This window comes from Somniosus microcephalus, unplaced genomic scaffold, assembly GCF_052327205.1.
Source record: "Somniosus microcephalus isolate GS21.2 unplaced genomic scaffold, FLI_Smic_1.0 unresolved_chr7, whole genome shotgun sequence".
Taxonomy (NCBI): domain Eukaryota; kingdom Metazoa; phylum Chordata; class Chondrichthyes; order Squaliformes; family Somniosidae; genus Somniosus; species Somniosus microcephalus.
The window spans coordinates 34,597,859-34,617,847 of NW_028225185.1; the positions used below are offsets into that span (position 1 = coordinate 34,597,859).

At 50.9% G+C, this 19,989-nt stretch overlaps 1 protein-coding gene across 2 annotated transcripts in view; it reads left to right on the forward strand.

The window, feature by feature from the left end:
• Positions 1-19,989, forward strand: part of LOC147086785 (calcium/calmodulin-dependent protein kinase type 1-like) — a 52,274-nt gene that overhangs the window by 17,138 nt on the left and 15,147 nt on the right. For both annotated transcript variants that reach the window (XM_085978969.1, XM_085978970.1), the window contains exons 5-8: positions 862-1,000; positions 15,223-15,349; positions 18,679-18,754; positions 19,824-19,936. In XM_085978969.1, the coding sequence (XP_085835095.1) occupies positions 862-1,000; positions 15,223-15,349; positions 18,679-18,754; positions 19,824-19,936 (455 nt within the window). The remainder of the gene's footprint in view (positions 1-861; positions 1,001-15,222; positions 15,350-18,678; positions 18,755-19,823; positions 19,937-19,989) is intronic.

A 19,989-nucleotide genomic window follows, 5' to 3' on the forward strand; every position in this document is an offset into this window, starting at 1 on the left:
AGAGAAAGGGAGAATGTGCAAGTGGTGGAGGGAGAGAGAGACAGACAAGGGGAAAGAGTGAGACAGAGAGAGAGAGCGACAACAACATGGATGACCCTGAGCCACATAAGGAGATATTGGGGACGGGTGACCAAAAGCTTGGTCAAAGAGGTCAATTTTAAGGAGCGTCTTAAAGGAGGAGAGAGAGAGGCGGAGAGGTTTAGGGAGGGAATTCCAGAGCTTAGGGGCCCTGGCGCGGTCGCCAACGGTGGAGTGATAGAAATCGGGGGGATGCGTGAGAGGCCAGAATTGGCGGAGCGCCGAGATCTGGGAGCGTTGTAGGGCCGGAGGATGTTACAGAGATAGGGAGCTGGGGGTGAGGAGGCCACGGAGGGATTTGAAAATGAGGATGAGAATTTTGAAATCGAGGCGTTGCTTAACTGGGAGCCAATGTAGGTCAGCGAGCACAGGGGGTGATGGATGAACGGGACAGGCGGAGGGACAGATAGAGGGAGAGAGACAAATATTGAGATAGATATAGAGATAGAGATGGAGACAGAGGAGTTGGGACTGAGGAAGAGAAAGAGATAAAGGGGCGGAGAGAGGAAGAGACAGAGCTAGAAATCACATTGAACATGTAACATAGAAAAACACTTTGCAGAAACGTAATCCAGACAAAAGTTGACATTGTGCCGAAGAAGGTGAGATTGGGAAAGAGAGAGAGAGATAGCGAGGGAAAGGAACAGCGATGGAGAGTGAGAAAGATACAGATAGAAAGTGAGAAAGAGAGACGGGGCGGTTGGGGTGGGGGTACCCCGTCAGCGTGCAGCTATACTGCTCGATGCGAGTGCACTCTCTGAGGGCCCGCCATTTTGTGTGCAGGGTGTCGGGAGGCGAGTTGTTTGACCGCATCATCGAGCGTGGCTTTTACACGGAGAGAGACGCCAGCAAACTGATTCAGCAGATTCTCGACGCTGTCCACTATCTTCACCAGCTGGGCATTGTACACCGAGATCTAAAGGTAGGGACGATGAGGTGGTGGGGCTGAGGGGCCGTGTCAGCCATGGCTCAGTGGGTAGCACACTCGCCTCCGAGTCAGAAGGTTGTGGATTCGAGTCCCCGCTCCAGAGACTTGAGCACAAAAATCTAGGCTGACGCTCCCAGTGCAGTAGAGGGAGCGCCGCACTGTTGGAGGGACGGTACTGAGGGAGTGCCGCACTGTCGGAGGGACGGTACTGAGGGAGTGCCGCACTGTCGAGGGGTGGTACTGAGGGAGCGCCGCACTGTCGGAGGGGTGGTACTGAGGCAGCGCTCCGACAGTGCGCCGCACTGTTGGAGGGACGGTACTGAGGGAGCGCCGCACTGTCGGAGGGGCGGTACTGAGGGAGCGCCGCACTGTCGGAGGGGCGGTACTGAGGGAGCGCCGCACTGTCGGAGGGGCGGTACTGAGGGAGCGCCGCACTGTCGGAGGGGCGGTACTGAGGGAGCGCCGCACTGTCGGAGGGGCGGTACTGAGGGAGCGCCGCACTGTCGGAGGGGCGGTACTGAGGGAGCTCCGCACTGTCGGAGGGGCAGTACTGAGGGAGCGCCACACTGTCGGAGGGGCGGTACTGAGGGAGCGCCGCATTGTCGGAGGGGCAGTACCAAGGGAGTGCCGCACTGTCGGAGGGGCAGTACTGAGGGAGCCAGGACTGTCGGAGGGGCAGTACTGAGGGAGCGCCGCACTGTCGGAGGGGCAGTACTGAGGGAGCACCGCACTGTCAGAGGGGCAGTACTGAGGGAGCGCCGCACTGTTGGAGGGGCGGTACTGAGGGAGCGCCGCACTGTCGGAGGGGCAGTACTGAGGGAGCGCCGCACTGTCGGAGGGGCGGTACTGAGGGAGCACCGCACTGTCGGAGGGGCAGTACTGAGGGAGCGCCGCACTGTCGGAGGGGCAGTACTGAGGGAGCGCCGCACTGTCAGAGGGGCGGTACTGAGGGAGCGCCGCACTGTCGGAGGGGCGGCACTGAGGGAGCGCCGCACTGTCGGAGGGGCGGTACTGAGGGAGCACCACACTGTCGGAGGTGCCGTCTTTCGGGATGAGACGTTAAACCTGAGGCCCCGTCTGCTCTCTCGGGTGGATGTAAAAGATCCCACGGCCACTGCTGGAAGAAGAGCAGGGGGGAGTTCTCCCCGGTGTCCTGGGGCCAATATTTATCCCACAACCAACATCACTAAAAACAGATGATCTGGTCATTATCACATTGCTGTTTGTGGGAGCTTGCTGTGCGCAAATTGGCTGCCGCGTTTCCTACATTACAACAGTGACCACACTTAAATAAAAGTCCTTCATTGGCTGTGAAGCGCTTTGGGACGTCCTGAGGTGATGAAAGGCGCTGGAGAACCTCTTTCTTTCCTTCAAACTGGTTTTACTTTCAAATTTACAGAGTAGGTATTGTGTCTCCTTTTGTTCTTATACTATAAATAATACAGACACTTTTAGCTCATTTTTAGTTACTGCTTTTACTTAGCTGTATTCCTGCTTTGTTACAGTGCTGCCGCATGGTGCGGAGTGATACAAGATGTCCGACGCTGCACTGTGCACTGCCCGTGCACAGTATGCCATATAGCAATATAACTACACCATACCAAAGTAGTTCCATTTAACGATGTGATACTATAACAATGTAACATCCCTCTTTCTCAAAAAACTAAAACATGAAATTTAACAATTTAAATTAACAAATATTATATCTAAACTATTATTATCAACTACAAAGAATCGTGAGTTTTTTTTTTATTCGCGATATCGCTCAGGTCGTTGGATGTTGTCCCTCCATCTTGTGGATTTGGTGGTGACCATTCCTCTCTGCGGTGTTTTGGTGTGTTCCGCTCTCGTTGTTGTTGTTGCTGTCGCCTTTGGAGTTGGAGTGTGCATGCTCGTGGTTGTTTGATTTGTAGCGCTTGTTTCTGGCATTGTGCTGCTTGTGGTAGCTGGTGTTGTCAATGTTGCTGATGTTGTCTGCTGCTTATCCAGTTCAGGTGAAGGTCTGATGTGGATTCTGTTCCGTCTGTATTGGTTACCAGGTTCAGTCTCTACAAAGTAGGATCTTGGAGTATAAGATTGTGAAGGGGTTGGATCGGGTGGATGCGGGGAGGATGTTCCCGATGATGGGTGAAACTAGAACTAGGGGGCATAGTCTTAGAATAAGGGGCTGCTCTTTCAAAACTGAGATGAGGAGGAACTACTTCACTCAGAGGGTGGTAGGTCCATGGAATATGCTGCCCCAAAAAGCTGTAGAAGCTACATCATTACATAAATTTAAAACAGAAATAGACAGTTTCCTAGAAGTAAAGGGAATTAAGGGTTACGGGGAGCGGGCAGGAATTTGGACATGAGTCTAGGTTCGGATCGGACATGGCCCTGTGGGTAGCGGAGCGGGCCCAGGGGCCGTGTAGCCTGATCCTGCTCCTATTTCGTGTGTCTAATTCTGTTAGATTCAGGAGATGGTTCTGTGATAGTGGATTGGCGGTTAGTGTAAAGTCTGTGGGTTGTTTAGTTAATTAATGCACAGACTCCAAGAGTAACTTAAAACAGGACTTTACTATTCGAAGGTCAGGGCGAATCTGCCCAATAACTCCTGACACAGCACTTATATACCGGTGTGGTCACCGTCGGTATTACAGTATACAGAAGCCAACAAAGTAGTGCAACACCTAAAGTAGTTCTCTTAAAGGTGGACGGGTACATACACTACAATCCTCCCTTTTTAGCTTACAACATACTGATTCCCCATTAAACATACATTATTATAACATATATACAACTTGATGCAAGACAGTTCACAGATTCAGTCTCTCTGGAGGTTTCCGGACTCTGTCCGGATAACGCCTCGGTGGTGTCGTAACTCCCGGCGGGGTAGCAGGTGCTTCTGGCAAGGTCGATTCGGCTTGAAGGACAGTGTCAGGTTCATCTGATTCCAGTATTACCAGATCGGAGGTAGGTGTTCTGGGTATCTCTGTCTCAACATTAACCGTGTAAGGTGGTGGAGTAGATTGGCCATTTGTGGCTGACCCTATGATCTGGTCAACATGGCGCCTTATTATACTGTCCCCAATGTCCACCGTATACATCAACGGCCCTAGCCTTTTTCCAATAGTTCCAGGCTGCCATTTCTCGGTACGGTAGTCCCGGGCCAAAACTTGTTGACCTATCTGAAAAGATCTAGTTGGCCTTTCATTCATGCCCTGGAATTGCCGGTTCTCTACGTCCCTTCTGACGTTTGGCTTAAGCAAATCCAGCCGGCATCTTAGTCATCTATTAAAAAACATCATGGCGGGAGTTTGATTTGTGACCGCATGTGTTGCATTCCTGTACGCCAACAAGAAGCAATCCACCTTATGTTGTAAGTTAATGGCTTCATTACCCATGGCCTTTATGGCCTTCTTGAAGGTCTGGACAAACCTTTCAGCCAATCCATTGGAGGCGGGATGGTATGGGGCTGACGTGTAGTGCTTAACCCCATTGCTCTTTAAGAATTTCTTGAATTCTTCGGACACAAATTGCGGTCCATTATCAGAACAGATCTGTTCCGGCAGCCCATTCCTAGCAAACATGGTCCTTAACACTGTGATGGTTTTTTCCGTGGTGGTGGTGGACATCTTTATTACCTCCGGCCACTTGGAGTGTGCATCCACCGCTATTAGAAACATTGAGTCCATAAATGGACCAGCAAAGTCGATGTGTACCCTTTGCCAAGGAGATGAGGGCCACTCCCATGGATGCAGAGGAGCCTGTGGTGGCGCGTTTTGGACCTTCTGGCATCCTAGACAGCTCTTAGTGATTTCTTCGATGTCCCCATCAATGCCTGGCCACCACACAAACGCTCTTGCTAGGTTCTTCATTTTCACTCCACCCAGATGTCCCTCGTGCAGCTCCTTTAACACCTTCTGTTGAAGTTTGGGTGGAATCACCACTCTAGATCCACACATCAGGGTTCCTCGACACACTGACAGCTGTTCTTTTCACTGCGAAAATGCTGGCAGTGTTGGTTCGCCCTGTGCTGGCCATCCCTCCACCGTTAAATCATAGACTCGTGAGAGAGTCGGGTCATTTCTTGTTTCGTTTTCGATCATCGAATTTGTTACTGGTAGACATTCCACTATGGATGAGTGGAACATCTCTACTGGGTCCACTGTAGTCGCTTCTTCTACTATCGGCAATGGCAAGCGCGATAACCCATCAGCATTTCCATGCTGTTTGGACCTTTTGTATTCGATGTCATATTGGTGTGCCCCAAGTAACACGGACCACCTCTGTAACCTTTGCGCTGTCATGGTGGAAACGGCCTTGTTAGGGTTGAATATGGACACCAACGGCTGGTGGTCTGTCAGTAATGTGAACTTCTTGCCCTGCAGGTAATGATTGAATTTCTTTACGCCCCACACAAGGCTGAGGGCCTCCCTATCTATTTGAGCATAATTTCGCTCCGCGGAGGTCAATGATCGGGACGCGAATGCCACTGGCCTTTCCGAGCCATTTGGTAACTTGTGTGAAAGTACTGCTCCAATTCCATAGGGGGAAGCATCACAAGCTAGACGAAGAGGTAACGTTGGGTTGAAATGAGCCAACACTTCTTCAGAGCAACGCCTTGCTTCTGCGAAAGGCCTTTTTACATTCCTCACTCCACTTCCATGGTATTTCTTTCCGCAACAGAGCATTCAGCGGATGCAGCACCGTGGATAGATTCGGCAGAAACTTGTGATAATAATTAATCAACCCCAAGAATGATCTTAACTGTGATACGTTTTCCGGAGCGGGGGCCTTCACGACAGCTTCTATCTTGTCAGGTGACTTGTGCAGCCCCTCTCGGTCAATGACATGACCGCAGTACGAGATCCGTTTTTGGAAGAACTCACATTTCTTGCGATTAACTCGAAGGCCATATTCCTTCAACCTAGTGAGCACCAGTTTCAAATTTGTGAGGTGTTCTTCCTCGTCTTCTCCCGTAATCAGGATATCGTCTAAGTAACACTGCGTGCTTGGAATTCCTTGTAATACCTGCTCCATGGCCCTCTGCCAAATTGCTGGAGCTGAAGCTACCCCAAAAACCAGTCTATTATAACGATACAAGCCTCTGTGTGTGTTGATGGTGAGGTACTGACGCGACTCTTCCTCGACTTCCATTTGTAAGTATGCCTGTGCCAGGTCTATCTTGGTGAAGTGTTTCCCTCCAGCCAACGAAGCAAAGATATCTTCAATCCGCGGAAGCGGGTATTGTACCGTGTGAAGCACCGGATTCACTGTGATCTTGAAGTCTCCGCAGATACGGACCTTCCCCGGTCCCCCTGGCTTGTCACTTGAAGACTTCATGACGGGAACAATGGGTGTGGCCCACTCACTCCAGTCCACTTTTGACAGTACCCCTGATCGTTCAAGTTCTTCCAGTTCTGCCTCCACAGCAGGTCGTATCGTGTAAGGTACCGATCTGGCTTTGAAAAATTTTGGGCTTGCATGTTCTGCAATCTTAACCTTTGCTTTAATTCCTCGCAGTGTTCCCAGTCCTTGCTGGAATACCTCTTTAGCTTCGTCTAATATTCTGGACAACCGTTCAGGTTTGACATCTTCCTTTCCGGAATCTACCGTCATGGTGTTTAGTGAATGCCAGTCTATCTTTATTTTCCTGATCCACTCCCGTCCCAGAAGTGGTGGACCTCCCTCAGGCAACACATACAGGTCCATCCTTTGGTGCTCTTTGTCCTTGTATCTCACCTTGACTTCTATCTTTCCGATGGGGTATACTTTGTGCCCTGTGTATGTCTTCAATACTAGTTCCGTATCCCGTAGGGGAATATGCTTGAATAACTTTTTATAATCATGCTTATTCATGACCGTCAACGCCGATCCAGTGTCCACTTCCATTTTCACTTGGACTTTTGCAATCTGTAGTGTGATCCAAATAGCTTGTCGGTCAGCTTCATTACTCACATTGTGAATTCTCAGACTATCCAGTTCCTTGCAGTTGGAGTGTGAGTCTGAATTCTGTTCTTCCAGACTCCTCCTAGTCACCTCATGTACCTTTCTGTACCTCTTTTGTGGTGACTCATTATTGTTGGTCTTCTTTCCTGACCGGCATACCTTAGCTATGTGACCGAGCTTGCCACATTTCCTGCATTCCTGGTTTTTAAACCAGCATTGGTTCTGGTCGTGTGTTGTCTTCCCACAACGATAGCATTTTGTTGTACCCGAAGTAATTTGCTGCACCCTGAGTGCCGTTGCCTTTAGCTGCATTTCCGCCGTTCCTTTCGCTGCGGCTTCGTTCGATGCAGCAATAAGGACAGCCTTCTCAAGTGTAAGATCGTTCTCTTCGAGTAGTCGCTTTTGCGTTCCTTCCTTTGACAACCCGCACACGAACTTGTCTCGCAATGCCTCTGTCAGATTCCCTCCAAACTGGCAGTGTTTCGCTAGTCTACACAGTTCGACCAAGTGTTCTGTGTTGCTTTCGTCTTTCCTTTGCGTTCTCGCATAGAATTTGAATCGTTCCACTAACATCAACGGTGTGGGGTTCAAGTGATCCTTCAGAACAGCAACAATATCATCGAAAGTCTGATCCGCCGGTTTAGCTGGTGCTAGTAGATGCTTCAAGAGCTCGTATGTCTTCGCGCCCATCGAGTTTAGCAAGGTTATAGCTTTGTCATCTTCTTCTATTTTATTGGCCTCACCATAGATTTCAATGCGTTCCACATACGTGGCCCAGTCTTCTACCTCGGAGTTAAAATCGTTGATGTTACCACGCTTAGGCATCTTCCTCTCTTCCTGATAACACCACGGATTATTTCTTTAAATTTTCTTTTTTTTTCAAGATGGCGGTTCCCGCGAAAATGGCGGTTTCCCGTGCTTATCTTCTCTCCCCGCCCACTTCAATGGCGGTTCCCCGCTTCTGTCTTCTTCTCCGCCTAATGGCGGTTTCCCGCGTTTCTTCCCCTGGCGGGAGGGGTACACTTTCCCCACGGGCGACGGCCGCTGGCTTTCAGGTTCACAGCCTGCGCGTCGGCTTCAGTGCTTTCCCTTTTCTCGGCAGGGCAACCGGCGCTGGGTACACCCCGTTGACGGCGAACAGTTTCAGCCGCTGGGCTGGCTCTCGCTCAGTTCCCCTTGCTCGGGCTCTGTCTCTCTCCCGCTCGCTCGGCTCTACCGGCGCTGGGTACACCCCGTTGACGGAGAACAGTTTCAGCCGCTGGACTGGCTCTCGCTCAGTCTCCCTTGGTCGGCTCTGCCTCTCCCGCTCGCTCGGCTCCCAATCGTGCCTCCCAGCCCTCTCGCAGTCCGGTGCTTCCCTCCCCGGCTGCGGCTGAGTTTATCTCTTCCCGCGCCTACGTTCCCGGTCGCAGCGCTTCGTGGCTTCGGTCGCAGCCCGGCCTTTTTCGCCGGTCGCGGTCTAGCTGTCTCACGACGCCGTTGCGTCCCCCACCCTGTCTGTACCGTGGCTTCCTTGCTCCACGCTGCCCCAGTCTCAGCGCCTCTGGACCCGACTTCTGTCCGGCTCCTTTCCCCCTCGACCGTGGTCGAGTGCACCGCCCTTATCCTCCGGTTATTCTTTTTACTTTCCCTTACTCACAGTCACCGTGGCTGCCTTGCTTCTCGTGCTGATCGGCTCACTCCTCACCGTGGCAGAAGGGACAGTCAGTGCCTGTTGCTGATGGAAGTCTTTGTCTCTAAATTCTTCCTCCTTTCTAGTTCTGCAGCCTCGAGTTTTCTCCCAGCAGAACGACGAGGGCGGTTGCCTCTTCTCGACGCTCGTTAACTGCTTCGGACGTATTGTTGCCGCAGGGTATGATCGGACTCGTCGCCACTGTAAAGTCTGTGGGTTGTTTAGTTAATTAATGCACAGACTCCAAGAGTAACTTAAAACAGGACTTTACTATTCGAAGGTCAGGGCGAATCTGCCCAATAACTCCTGACACAGCACTTATATACCGGTGTGGTCACCGTCAGTATTACAGTATACAGAAGCCAACAAAGTAGTGCAACACCTAAAGTAGTTCTCTTAAAGGTGGACGGTTACATACAATAGTTCTCTTAAAGGTAGACGGGTACATACACTACAGTTAGGATCAGATCAGCCATGATCTTATTGAATGGCGGAGCAGGCTCGAGGGGCCGATTGGCCTACTCCTGCTCCTATTTCTTATGTTCTTATGTATCAGCTTTTCCAATGACCTTGGCTGGATTCCAGGTTTTCAACACTGGGTCTTGCACATGTACTGATTGTCCATTCAGCAATTCTGGTAGCGTCTTTGCATGTTTATCGTAATGTTTGCTTCCTACGATTTGTGCTTCTGCCAGCTTTTGCCTGAAGTCCTCCTGGTCCTGGTGGTAGGTCCATGGAATATGGACCTCCTGGTTAGCACTGTTGCCTCACAGCGCCAGGGACCCGGGTTCGAACCCGGCCTCGGGTGACTGTCTGTGTGGAGTTTGCACATTCTCCCCGTGTTTGCGTGGGTTTCCTCCGGGTGCTCCGGTTTCCTCCCGCAGTCCAAAGATGTGCGGGTTAGGTTGATTGGCCATGATAAAAATTGGCCCTTAGTGTTAGGGGGGGATTAAATACGCGGGGTTACGGTTTGGGTGGGATGGCTGTCGGTGTAGGGACCGGGTGCTAGGGTTTGGATGATCAGCCATGATCTCGTTGAATGGCGGAGCAGGCTCGAATGGCCTACTCCTGCTCCTAGTTTCTATGTTTCTATGTTTCCTGGGGAGGATGTATTTTTGCTGGTAGTGTAGTCTTAAACTTCCTCCCATTCAACAACTCCGCAGGTGATTTCATGTCTGCTTTCAGTGGTGTTGATCTGAGTGATAGGAGGGCATGGTCTTGGTCTTCCCCCATCTCACTGCTTTTGATGAGAGTTCTCTTGACAGTCTGGATCTGTCTTTCGATGAACCCGTGTCCCCTTGGGAAATGTGGGGATGAGGTTACTATTTTGAACCCATACTTTTCTGCCAGAGCTCTGAATTCACTCGATGTGAACTGGGTTCCATTGTCACAGATTACCTTTTCCGGGATTCCTTGTTCAGCAAACAAGCTCTTTGCAATCCTGGTGGTAGTTGTGGCTCTCAAGTCTTTCATCCTTCTCACAAAAGGAAACTTGGAACAGTAATCTGCCACTATGAGATACCATTCTTGATTGCACATGAAGAGATCTGCCCCAACGGTGTGCCATGGTCTTGACGGTATTTCATTAGGTATCATCTCCTCTTTCTGTTGTGCATTTCTGTATTTCTGGCATATACCACATGCAGAAACCATCTGTTTGATATTTTTGTACATGCCTATCCAGTATACAGCTGATCTGGCTCTCAGCTTGCATTTCTCCATTCCCATGTGGCCTTCATGTATGAGGTGGAGACGTTGTGTCTGCATCGTCTTTGGCACGATGATCCTCGATCCAGCAAGGAGAATACTGTCTTCTACTGCAATATCGTTTTTAATCGTCCAGTATTGACGAATTGTCACCTGTACCTGCTGGATTCTCTCCGGCCACCCCTGTATTACTTGTTGTGTGAGTAGTTGCAATTCCTCATCTTTGCTAGTCTCATCTCTGATTTGACTGAGCTTTGTAGGGGTAACATTCACTAGGTGGTGGATTTTTACTGTTCGGCCCTCCACCTCGTGTTTCTCATATGGTGACAATCGAGACAACGCATCTGCTAGCACCATTTCCTTTCCTGGCTTATATTTAAGCGCGAAGTCATAGCTTTGGATCCTTAGAAGTAGTCTTTGCAGTTTTGCAGGCGCTTTGCACAGATTCTTCTTATAGATCTGTTCTAGTGGACGATGGTCACTATTGTAAATCGCCTGCCATATAGGTATGTATGGAATTTCTCGCATCCGTACACTACTGCTAATAGTTCTCTTTCTATGTTAGCGTATCTCGTCTCGGCTGACGTCAAGGCCTTTGATGCGAAAGCTATCGGCTTTCCTTCCTGCACCAGAGCTGCCCCTAGTCCTCTGGTAGAAGTGTCTACTTGCAGAGTGACTGGTTTTCTTCTGTCATAATATGACAGACTTGTTTCTTTGCACAACAGTTCTTTAAGTTGTTTGAAATTCCTTTCGTGTGATTCAGACCACTGGTATTCGGCGTCTTCTTTCAATAGCTCTCTGGGATTTGTTGTATGTTCCGACATGTGTGGGATGAAAGAACTCATGTATTGGACCAAGGAACAAGGATGTCTTGCTGCAGTTGTACAGGGCCTTGGTGAGACCGCACCTTGAGTATTGTGTGCAGTTTTGGTCACCTTACCTGAGGAAGGACGTTCTTGCCATGGAGGGAGTGCAGCGAAGATTCACCAGGCTGATACTTGGGATGGCAGGAATGACGTATGAGGAGAGATTGTGTCGATTGGGCTTATACTCACTGGAGTTTAGAAGATTGAGAGGGGATCTCATCGAAACCTATAAAATTCTGTCAGGTCTGGACAGACTAGATGCAGGAAGGATGTTTCTGATGGCCGGGGAGTCCAGAACCAGGGGTCATAGTCTAAGGATAAGGGGTAAGCCATTTAGGACTGAAATGAGGAGGAATTTCTTCACCCAGAGAGTGGTGAACCTGTGGAATTCTCTGCCACAGAGGGCGGTGGAGGCCAGTTCATTAAATATATTCAAGAAAGAGTTGGATATATTTCTTGAGGCTAAAGGGATCAAGGGATATGGGGAGAAGGCAGGGACGGGGTACTGAAATTGGATGATCAGCCATGATCTCATTGAATGGCGGAGCAGGCTCGAAGGGCCGAATGGCCGACTCCTGCTCCTATCTTCTATGTTTCTATGTTAAGTCGAGGTAACTCCTCAGCTCTTTCTTATCTTTGGGTGGTTTCATTTCAGCAATCGCCGCAATCTTCTCTGGACTTGGCTTGACTCCCTCTGGTGCATAAATCATACTGAAGAATTGGCATTCCTTGACTTTAACTATGCACTTATCTGCATTTAACTTGATGCCAGCCTTCCTGGTACTCTCCATGGCCTCATGTAGGTGCATGTCATGGTCTCTTTCGTCTGCTCCATAGATCTGAATATCATCAGCTATTCCTATAGCTCCTTCACAGCCTCTGTATGTCTCGTCTACTTTCTGTTGAAAGATATCTTGACTGACCTTTTGCCCGAATGGTAGCCGTAGGAATTTGTAACGCCCAAATGGTGTGTTGAATGTTGTCAGTGTTGTTGATTCCTCATCCAACTTCACGTTCCAATATCCATTTCTGGCATCTGGTTTTGAGAAAACCTTGGCTCCTGCCAGTGATGCCGTAATCTCCTCTAGCGTTGGGGTGGGATAGTGGTCCCTCTTTATCGCCTGGTTTAGATCTTTGGGGTCCAAACATATTCTGGGACGCCCGTTTGGCTTTTCTCGTACCACAATTGAGTTTATCCAGTCTGTGGGTTCAGTGACCTTTACGATCACTCCCTTTTCTTCCATCTCCTTTAGCTCTCTTTCAAGCTTTGCCTTCAGCTCGATGCATGGATAACGGTCTTTACCTCTGGATCGATGGTGATGTGGTATTGGAAATCTCCGAAACATCCCACTGTATCATCAAAACATTCCGGATACATGTCTATCAAGTCTTTTTTACTCTTGATCTGTGAGCGGTTCCCCAGTGGGGTGTTGCTGTCTATCTTCAGTGGCATTTCCGTCAGCTCGTGATGCACTGAGATCAATCTCTCTCAACTTCTCGCAGCTGTTTAATCCCAGGATCGCTGGCCCCTCAGTGTCGGTGACATAGAACATGCAGTTGATGTTCTTTCTTTTATGTGTCCCTTTGATAAAAGGTTATTCCGAGTTGTTTAATCTCACTCCCCCCGTATGCTGTCAGCGTGACATTACTTGCCTTTAAACAACCATTTTTCGGGTAGCCATCTTCTCTCAGGTTTTCGGGAAAGATCTGCTGGTACAGTCTCAATGGGAGAATGTTGCTCTGAGCCCCTGTGTCCAGCTTCAACTTTAAGTTGATGGTTGTGGGCTGACCTTTGACCTTTTCTTTTGATTTGGATGATGGTGTGCAATTCTCTCCTCGGAGTATTTTCCGCTCTGGACATCTCGTGAAGCTGTATCTTTATGGTTTCGATGTTTAGTGCATTGTCGTGATCATCATCATCATCCTGCTCATCCATGGCATGGATATTGTGTTTCTTTCTCTGGTTCTGCTGTCCGCCTTTGTTTTCGATGTATTTTCCTTCTTTCTACACCTCTTTTCCCAGTGGTTTAGTTTGCCACATGCATTGCAGCTTGTTCCATATGCTGGACATTTCCTCTTGTCTGTGTAATCGTGCGGTCTTCCACAGTTTCTGCACATGTTTCCCCCGTTGTCACGTGCATGTCTTTGTGTGTTGTACTTTTCTCTCACTGCATCCACTCTGCTGTCCGTCTCAGAAGCCGTCCGCATGTCAGCCGTTTGAGAAATCAGCGTTTTCATTTGCTGCTTCATGGCTTCATGAGCTCTCGCAGTATCTATAGCCTCTGTTATTCTGAGCTTTTCTTTTCCTATCAGGGCTTTTTGTACCTCTACATGCACTGACCCCCATATCAGCTGGTCCACAAGCCTTTCCTCCATTTCCTTAAATTTACACTTGCTGGCTTCATTTCTCAGCCTTGTCAGGAAATTGTCAGCTGTTTCACCGGGTTCCTGTCTTAGACTCTGGAATTTGTATACGGTGATTGGATTTAGGCTCTAGATGGTTGCTGAATTTATCAAAAATTGTCGCAGGGTTTTCTTTTTCCTCTTCAGTCAAACTCCAGCTATTATACAAATCTAGGCCTTTTTCTCCTGTCCACAACAGAATGTAACTAACCTTTTCCTCGTTGGTAGTACCCTTCAGGAAGCTTTTGAATGTAAGCTCACATTTCTGTTTGAACTTGCGGAATGCTTCTACTATATCGTCAGCTTCCCAGTTCATGAGGAGTTGCATTTGCACAGTCAGTGCAGCGGCAGCCGTCATTTTACTTTCCCGTACGATTCAATCTCAATCAACGCAGACACCGGCACTCACAATCAGCTCATAAAATCACTTTTCGTCTTATTCATAGTTCGTTTAGCACAATTTGTACTCACTTATACCGCTGCCACCATGTTGTGTCTCCTTGTGTTCTTACACTATAAATAATACAGACACTTTTAGCTCATTTTAGTTACTGCTTTTACTTAGCTGTATTCCTGCTTTGTTACAGTGCTGCCGCATGGTGCGGAGTGATACAAGATGTCCGACGCTGCATTGTGCCACATAGCAATATAACTACACCATACCAAAGTAGTTCCATACCAAAGTAGTTCCATTTAACGATGTGATACTATAACAATGTAACAGTAGGAAAGGCCCAGCTCCATCTCCGGCCTATTCTGAGTTAGCTGATAGAGGTGCGATAATTGGCCTCAGTGCCTGTTGCTTTAGGAAGGGGGGCCAGTAAGGGCCCGTGGTTGGGGGGGTGGTGTTGGAGACTGGGAAGAGAGCGAGGGGGCAGGGGGGGTGCAATAAAAATTCAGGTAGCGTTCCCGCTATCGGCTGTTGCCGAACGCACGCCTGGGACGTGTTTGTAATTCATTCTCGGGATGTGGGCATCGCTGGGAAGGCCAGCATTTATTGCCCATCCCTAATCGCCCCTTGAGAAGGTGGTGGTGAGCCGCCTTCTTGAACCGCTGCAGTCCGTGTGGTGAATGTGCTCCCACAGCGCTGTTAGGGAGGGAGTTCCGGGATTTTGACCCAGCGACGATGAAGGAACGGCCAATATATTTCCAATCAGGATGGTGTGTGTGACTTGGAGGGGAACTTGGAGTTGGTGGTGTTCCCCTGCACCTGCTGACCTCGTCCTTCTAGGCGGGTTTGGGAGGTGCTGCCGAAGAAGCCTTGGCGAGTTGCTGCAGTGCATCTTGTAGATGGCGCACACTGCAGCCACGGTGCGCCGGTGGTGGAGGGAGTGAATGCTTAAGGTGGCGGATGGAGGGGTCGGTGGGGGGCCAATCATGTGGACGTTGGACGCGGCTGCGATGCCCGCTGCGGTCGAGCAGCCCACGTAGGCCGCCAGACAAAGGATGGCGTGCTCGTCCGGGCCCCCTGAAGACTGTGGGGGCCACACCCCAGCGAGAGTCGGCGCCCTCGGGAGAAGAGATTGGGGCAGAGGGGAGGGGAGGGGATGGGGAGATGGGGAAATGGGTACGGGTGGGTGGGACAGGGGGGGCAGTAAATTTCCTCGTTGACATTGGTTGACTCCCTTTCTCCTCAGCCCGAAAACCTCTTGTACGCCTCGCCTTTCGACGACTCAAAAATCATGATCAGCGACTTTGGACTCTCAAAGATCAAAGAAAATGGGAGGATGTTGTCCACAGCCTGCGGGACCCCAGGATACGTGGGTATAAGGCCATTCCTTCTCCCGCCCCACCCGCCCGACTCAATTCCTTCTGATTAGTGGCTAAGCTTAAAGGCAGCCAACACCTCCAGCCATCATTCTTAATTTAGCTCCCCGCCCCGCTTTATTTCTCTGTACAAGCAGGCCGAAAAAAAAGACCCCCCCGCTCGCTTGGGCCGCCTATGAAACTGCCTGTTGCGAATTCAAAATCAAATTAAATCTCGTCCGACCACATACAAAAGAAGAAACACTGCGACAAAAGAAGAAACACTGCGATTTGCTCGCTCCTCCTCCACAAATCAAGATATAATAACGTCACCATAGACTCACAGGCCATTTTTCAATCTCAGGTAGCGATGATCTGGCATGAGGAACGACGGGTTGCCGTGGTTACCGGCTGCCAGTGGAAGGATTCATCGCTGCAAGGGAAATCTTTCTCGTCCGCAATGCGTTTCTGTATTTTTTTTTTATTTGCCTAATTCTGCGTGCCTCGGGGAGAACTTTCGTTCGTTTGAAGTTTTCTTTTATAAAATGTTCGCGTTCCCATAGCGACCATTGGCAGGGCTGGTTGGTCGGGCCTGGTCCGCTAGGCCTCGGCGGGTGGCTGTCTCTGACGGGCCTCCTTTCCTGAAGGCACCGCGCCGTGATTCATTCCACGGATGGGGCTATGGGGAGAGAGCGGGGCAGTGGGATTAGTTTGGGGATTGATACAGGGCTATGGGGAGAGAGCGGGTCAGTGGGATTAGTTTGGGATTGATACAGGGCTATGGGGAGAGAGCGGGGCAGTGGGATTAGTTTGTGATTGATACAGGGCTATGGGGAGAGAGCGGGGCAGTGGGATTAGTTTGGGGATTGATACAGGGCTATGGGGAGAGAGCGGGCAGTGGGATTAGTTTGGGGATTGATACAGGGCTATGGGGAGAGAGCGGGCAGTGGGATTAGTTTGGGGATTGATACAGGGCTATGGGGAGAGAGCGGGGCAGTGGGATTAGTGTGGGATTGATACAGGGCTATGGGGAGAGGGCAGGGCAGTGGGATTAGTTTGAGATTGATACAGGGCTATGGGGAGAGAGCGGGGCAGTGGGATTAGTTTGTGATTGATACAGGGCTATGGGGAGAGAGCAGGGCAGTGGGATTAGTTTGGGATTGATACAGGGCTATGGGGAGAGAGCGGGCAGTGGGATTAGTTTGGGGATTGATACAGGGCTATGGGGAGAGAGCGGGGCAGTGGGATTAGTTTGTGGATTGATACAGGGCTATGGGGAGAGAGCGGGCAGTGGGATTAGTTTGGGGATTGATACAGGGCTATGGGGAGAGAGCGGGGCAGTGGGATTAGTTTGGGGATTGATACAGGGCTATGGGGAGAGAGCGGGGCAGTGGGATTAGTTTGTGGATTGATACAGGGCTATGGGGAGAGAGCGCGTCAGTGGGATTAGTTTGGGGATTGATACAGGGCTATGGGGAGGGAGCGGGGCAGTGGGATTAGTTTGGTGATTGATACAGGGCTATGGGGAGAGAGTGGGGCAGTGGGATTAGTTTGGGGATTGATACAGGGCTGTGGGGGGAGAGCGGGGAGTGGGATTAGTTTGGGGATTGATACAGGGCTATGGGGAGAAAGCGAGGCAGTGGGATTAGTGTGGGATTGATACAGGGCTATGGGGAGAGGGCAGGGCAGTGGGATTAGTTTGAGATTGATACAGGGCTATGGGGGGAGAGCGGGGCAGTGGGATTAGTTTGAGATTGATACAGGGCTATGGGGAGAGAGCGGGGCAGTGGGATTAGTTTGGGGATTGATACAGGGCTATGGGGAGAGAGCGGGGCAGTGGGATTAGTTTGGATTTGATACAGGGCTATGGGGAGAGAGCGGGGCAGTGGGATTAGTTTGGGATTGATACAGGGCTATGGGGAGAGAGCGGGGCAGTGGGACTAGTTTGGGGATTGATACAGGGCTATGGGGAGAGAGCGGGGCAGTGGGATTAGTTTGGGGATTGATACAGGGCTATGGGGTGAGAGCGGGGCAGTGGGATTAGTTTGGGGATTGATACAGGGCTATGGGGTGAGAGCGGGGCAGTGGGATTAGTTTTGGATTGCAAAGAGCGGGCACAGACACAATGAGCTGAATGGCCTCGTTAAGTCGTTCTAATTTAATCTCGACAGTGACTGTAACATGCGTCTGTGCGGAATCAATCTGGGAGGAGAGGGGAATTTAAGACTGGGTTGGAAGGTGAAGGCAGAAACATTGGGATCAGTTAAGAGAGAGTCAGATGGGATGCGGGGAAACCCAAGAATCTGTCAGGGTGGAGGAGCCTTCACAGGAGCGATTATCAAACAAAATTCAACCCCGAGCCACATCAGGAGATATTAGGACAGGTGACCAAAAGCTGGGTCAGAGAGGTCGGTTTTAAGGAGCGTCTTAAAGGAGGAGAGAGAGAGGCGGAGAGGCTTAGGGAGGGAATTCCAGAGCTCGGGGCCCTGGCGCGGTCGCCAATGGTGGAGTGATGGAAATCGGGGGACGTGCGAGAGGCCGGAATTGGAGGAGCGCAGAGATCTCGGAGGGTTGTAGGGACTGGAGGAGGTTACAGAGATAGGGAGGGTTGTAGGGGGCTGGAGGAGGTTACAGAGATAGGGAGGGTTGTAGGGGGCTGGAGGAGGTTACAGAGATAGGGAGGGTTGTAGGGGCTGGAGGAGGTTACAGAGATAGGGAGGGCTGTAGGGGGCTGGAGGAGGTTACAGAGATAGGGAGGGGTGTAGGGGCTGGAGGAGGTTACAGAGATAGTGAGGGCTGTAGGGGCTGGAGGAGGTTACAGAGATAGGGAGGGTTGTAGGGGCTGGAGGAGGTTACAGAGATAGGGTTGTAGGGGCTGGAGGAGGTTACGGAGATAGGAAGGGTTGTAGGGGCTGGAGGAGGTTACAGAGATAGGGAGGGGTGTAGGGGCTGGAGGAGGTTACAGAGATAGGGAGGGTTGTAGGGGGCTGGAGGAGGTTACAGAGATAGGGAGGGTTGTAGGGGCTGGAGGAGGTTACAGATATAGGGAGGGTTGTAGGGGCTGGAGGAGGTTACAGAGATAGGGAGGGTTGTAGGGGCTGGAGGAGGTTACAGAGATGGGGAGGGTTGTAGGGGCTGGAGGAGGTTACAGAGATAGGGAGGGTTGTTGGGGCTGGAGGAGGTTACAGAGATAGGGAGGGTTGCAGGGCTGGAGGAGGTTACAGAGCTAGGGAGGGTTGGATACAGAGATAGGGATCCCCTGGTACCAGTTGTGAAGGGGGCCACTTTGTTGTTTTTACCAGAAGCCTCTCTCGTGTTGACTGTCCTTTCGCTCTTTTCCCCGCCAGCACCCGAGGTCTTGGAGCAGAAGCCGTATGGAAAGGCTGTGGACTGTTGGTCGATCGGGATCATATCTTATATACTGTGAGTACCAGGCGGGAGGACTGGGACGGTCTGGTGGGAGAGGGGGGGCAACCGGCGCCCTGGGGGTGAGGGAGCGAACGAGGGGCCCGTGGAACAAGCACTCTTTCTCCCCTCCTCATCACCTCCCCACCTCCTCCCCTTCTCTCCTCCACCTCTCCTCCTCCCCTCCTCTCTCCTCCCCTCCCCTCCTCTCCTCCCTGTCCTCACCTTTCCTCTCCTCCCCTCCTCTCTCCTCCCCTTCGCTCCGCTCCCCTCCTCTCCTCCCTCCCTCTCCTCTCCTCTCCTCCCCTCCTTCACCTTTCCTCCCCTCCTCTCCTCTCCCCTCCTCTCCTTCCCTCCTCTCCCCTCCCCTCAACGGTGACTGTTACGGAGAGTGAGAGAGAGAGAGACTGAGGGAAGTTGAGGAGAACCTTATTCACCCAGAGGGTGGTGAGGGTCTGGAACTCACTGCCTGAAAGGGTGGTCGAGGCAGAAACCCTCACCGCATTTAGAAAGTACTTGGATACGCACTCGAAGCGCCGTCACCCACAGGGCGACGGACCGAGAGCTGGACAGTGGGATTAGGCCGGAGAGCTCTTTGTCGGCTGGTGCGGACACGATGGGCCGAATGGCCTCCATGGGTAAATTCCTACGATTCTAACTATCTGAAAGTCACCATTCAAAATGTTAAAAGCTGCACTGTCGGAGGGGTGGTACTGAGGGAGCGCCACACTGTCGTCTTTCGGGATGAGACGTTAAACCCGAGGCCCCGTCTGCCCTCTCAGGTGGATGTAAAAGACCCCACGGCCACTATTGGAAGAAGAGCAGGGGGGAGTTCTCCCCGGTGTCCTGGGGCCAATATTTATCCCTCAACCAACATCACTAAAAAACAGATGATCTGGTCATTTATCACATTGCTGTTTGTGGGAGCTTGCTGTGCGCTAATTGGCTGCCGCGTTTCCTACATTACAACAGCGTCCACACTTCAGAAAAAGTACTTCATTGGATGTGAAGCGCTTTGGGACGTCCTGAGGTGGTGAAAGGCGCTATGTAAATGCAATTTGTTTCTTGCTTTCTCACACGCGTCCAGGCTGTGCGGATATCCTCCGTTCTACGATGAGAATGACTCGGAGCTCTTCAAACAGATCCTCAAGGCGGACTTCGAGTTCGACTCGCCGTATTGGGATGACATCTCCGATTCAGGTGGGTACCCCGTGGGTGGTGATGGTGGTGACGCGGGGTGTTGCGGGGGGGGG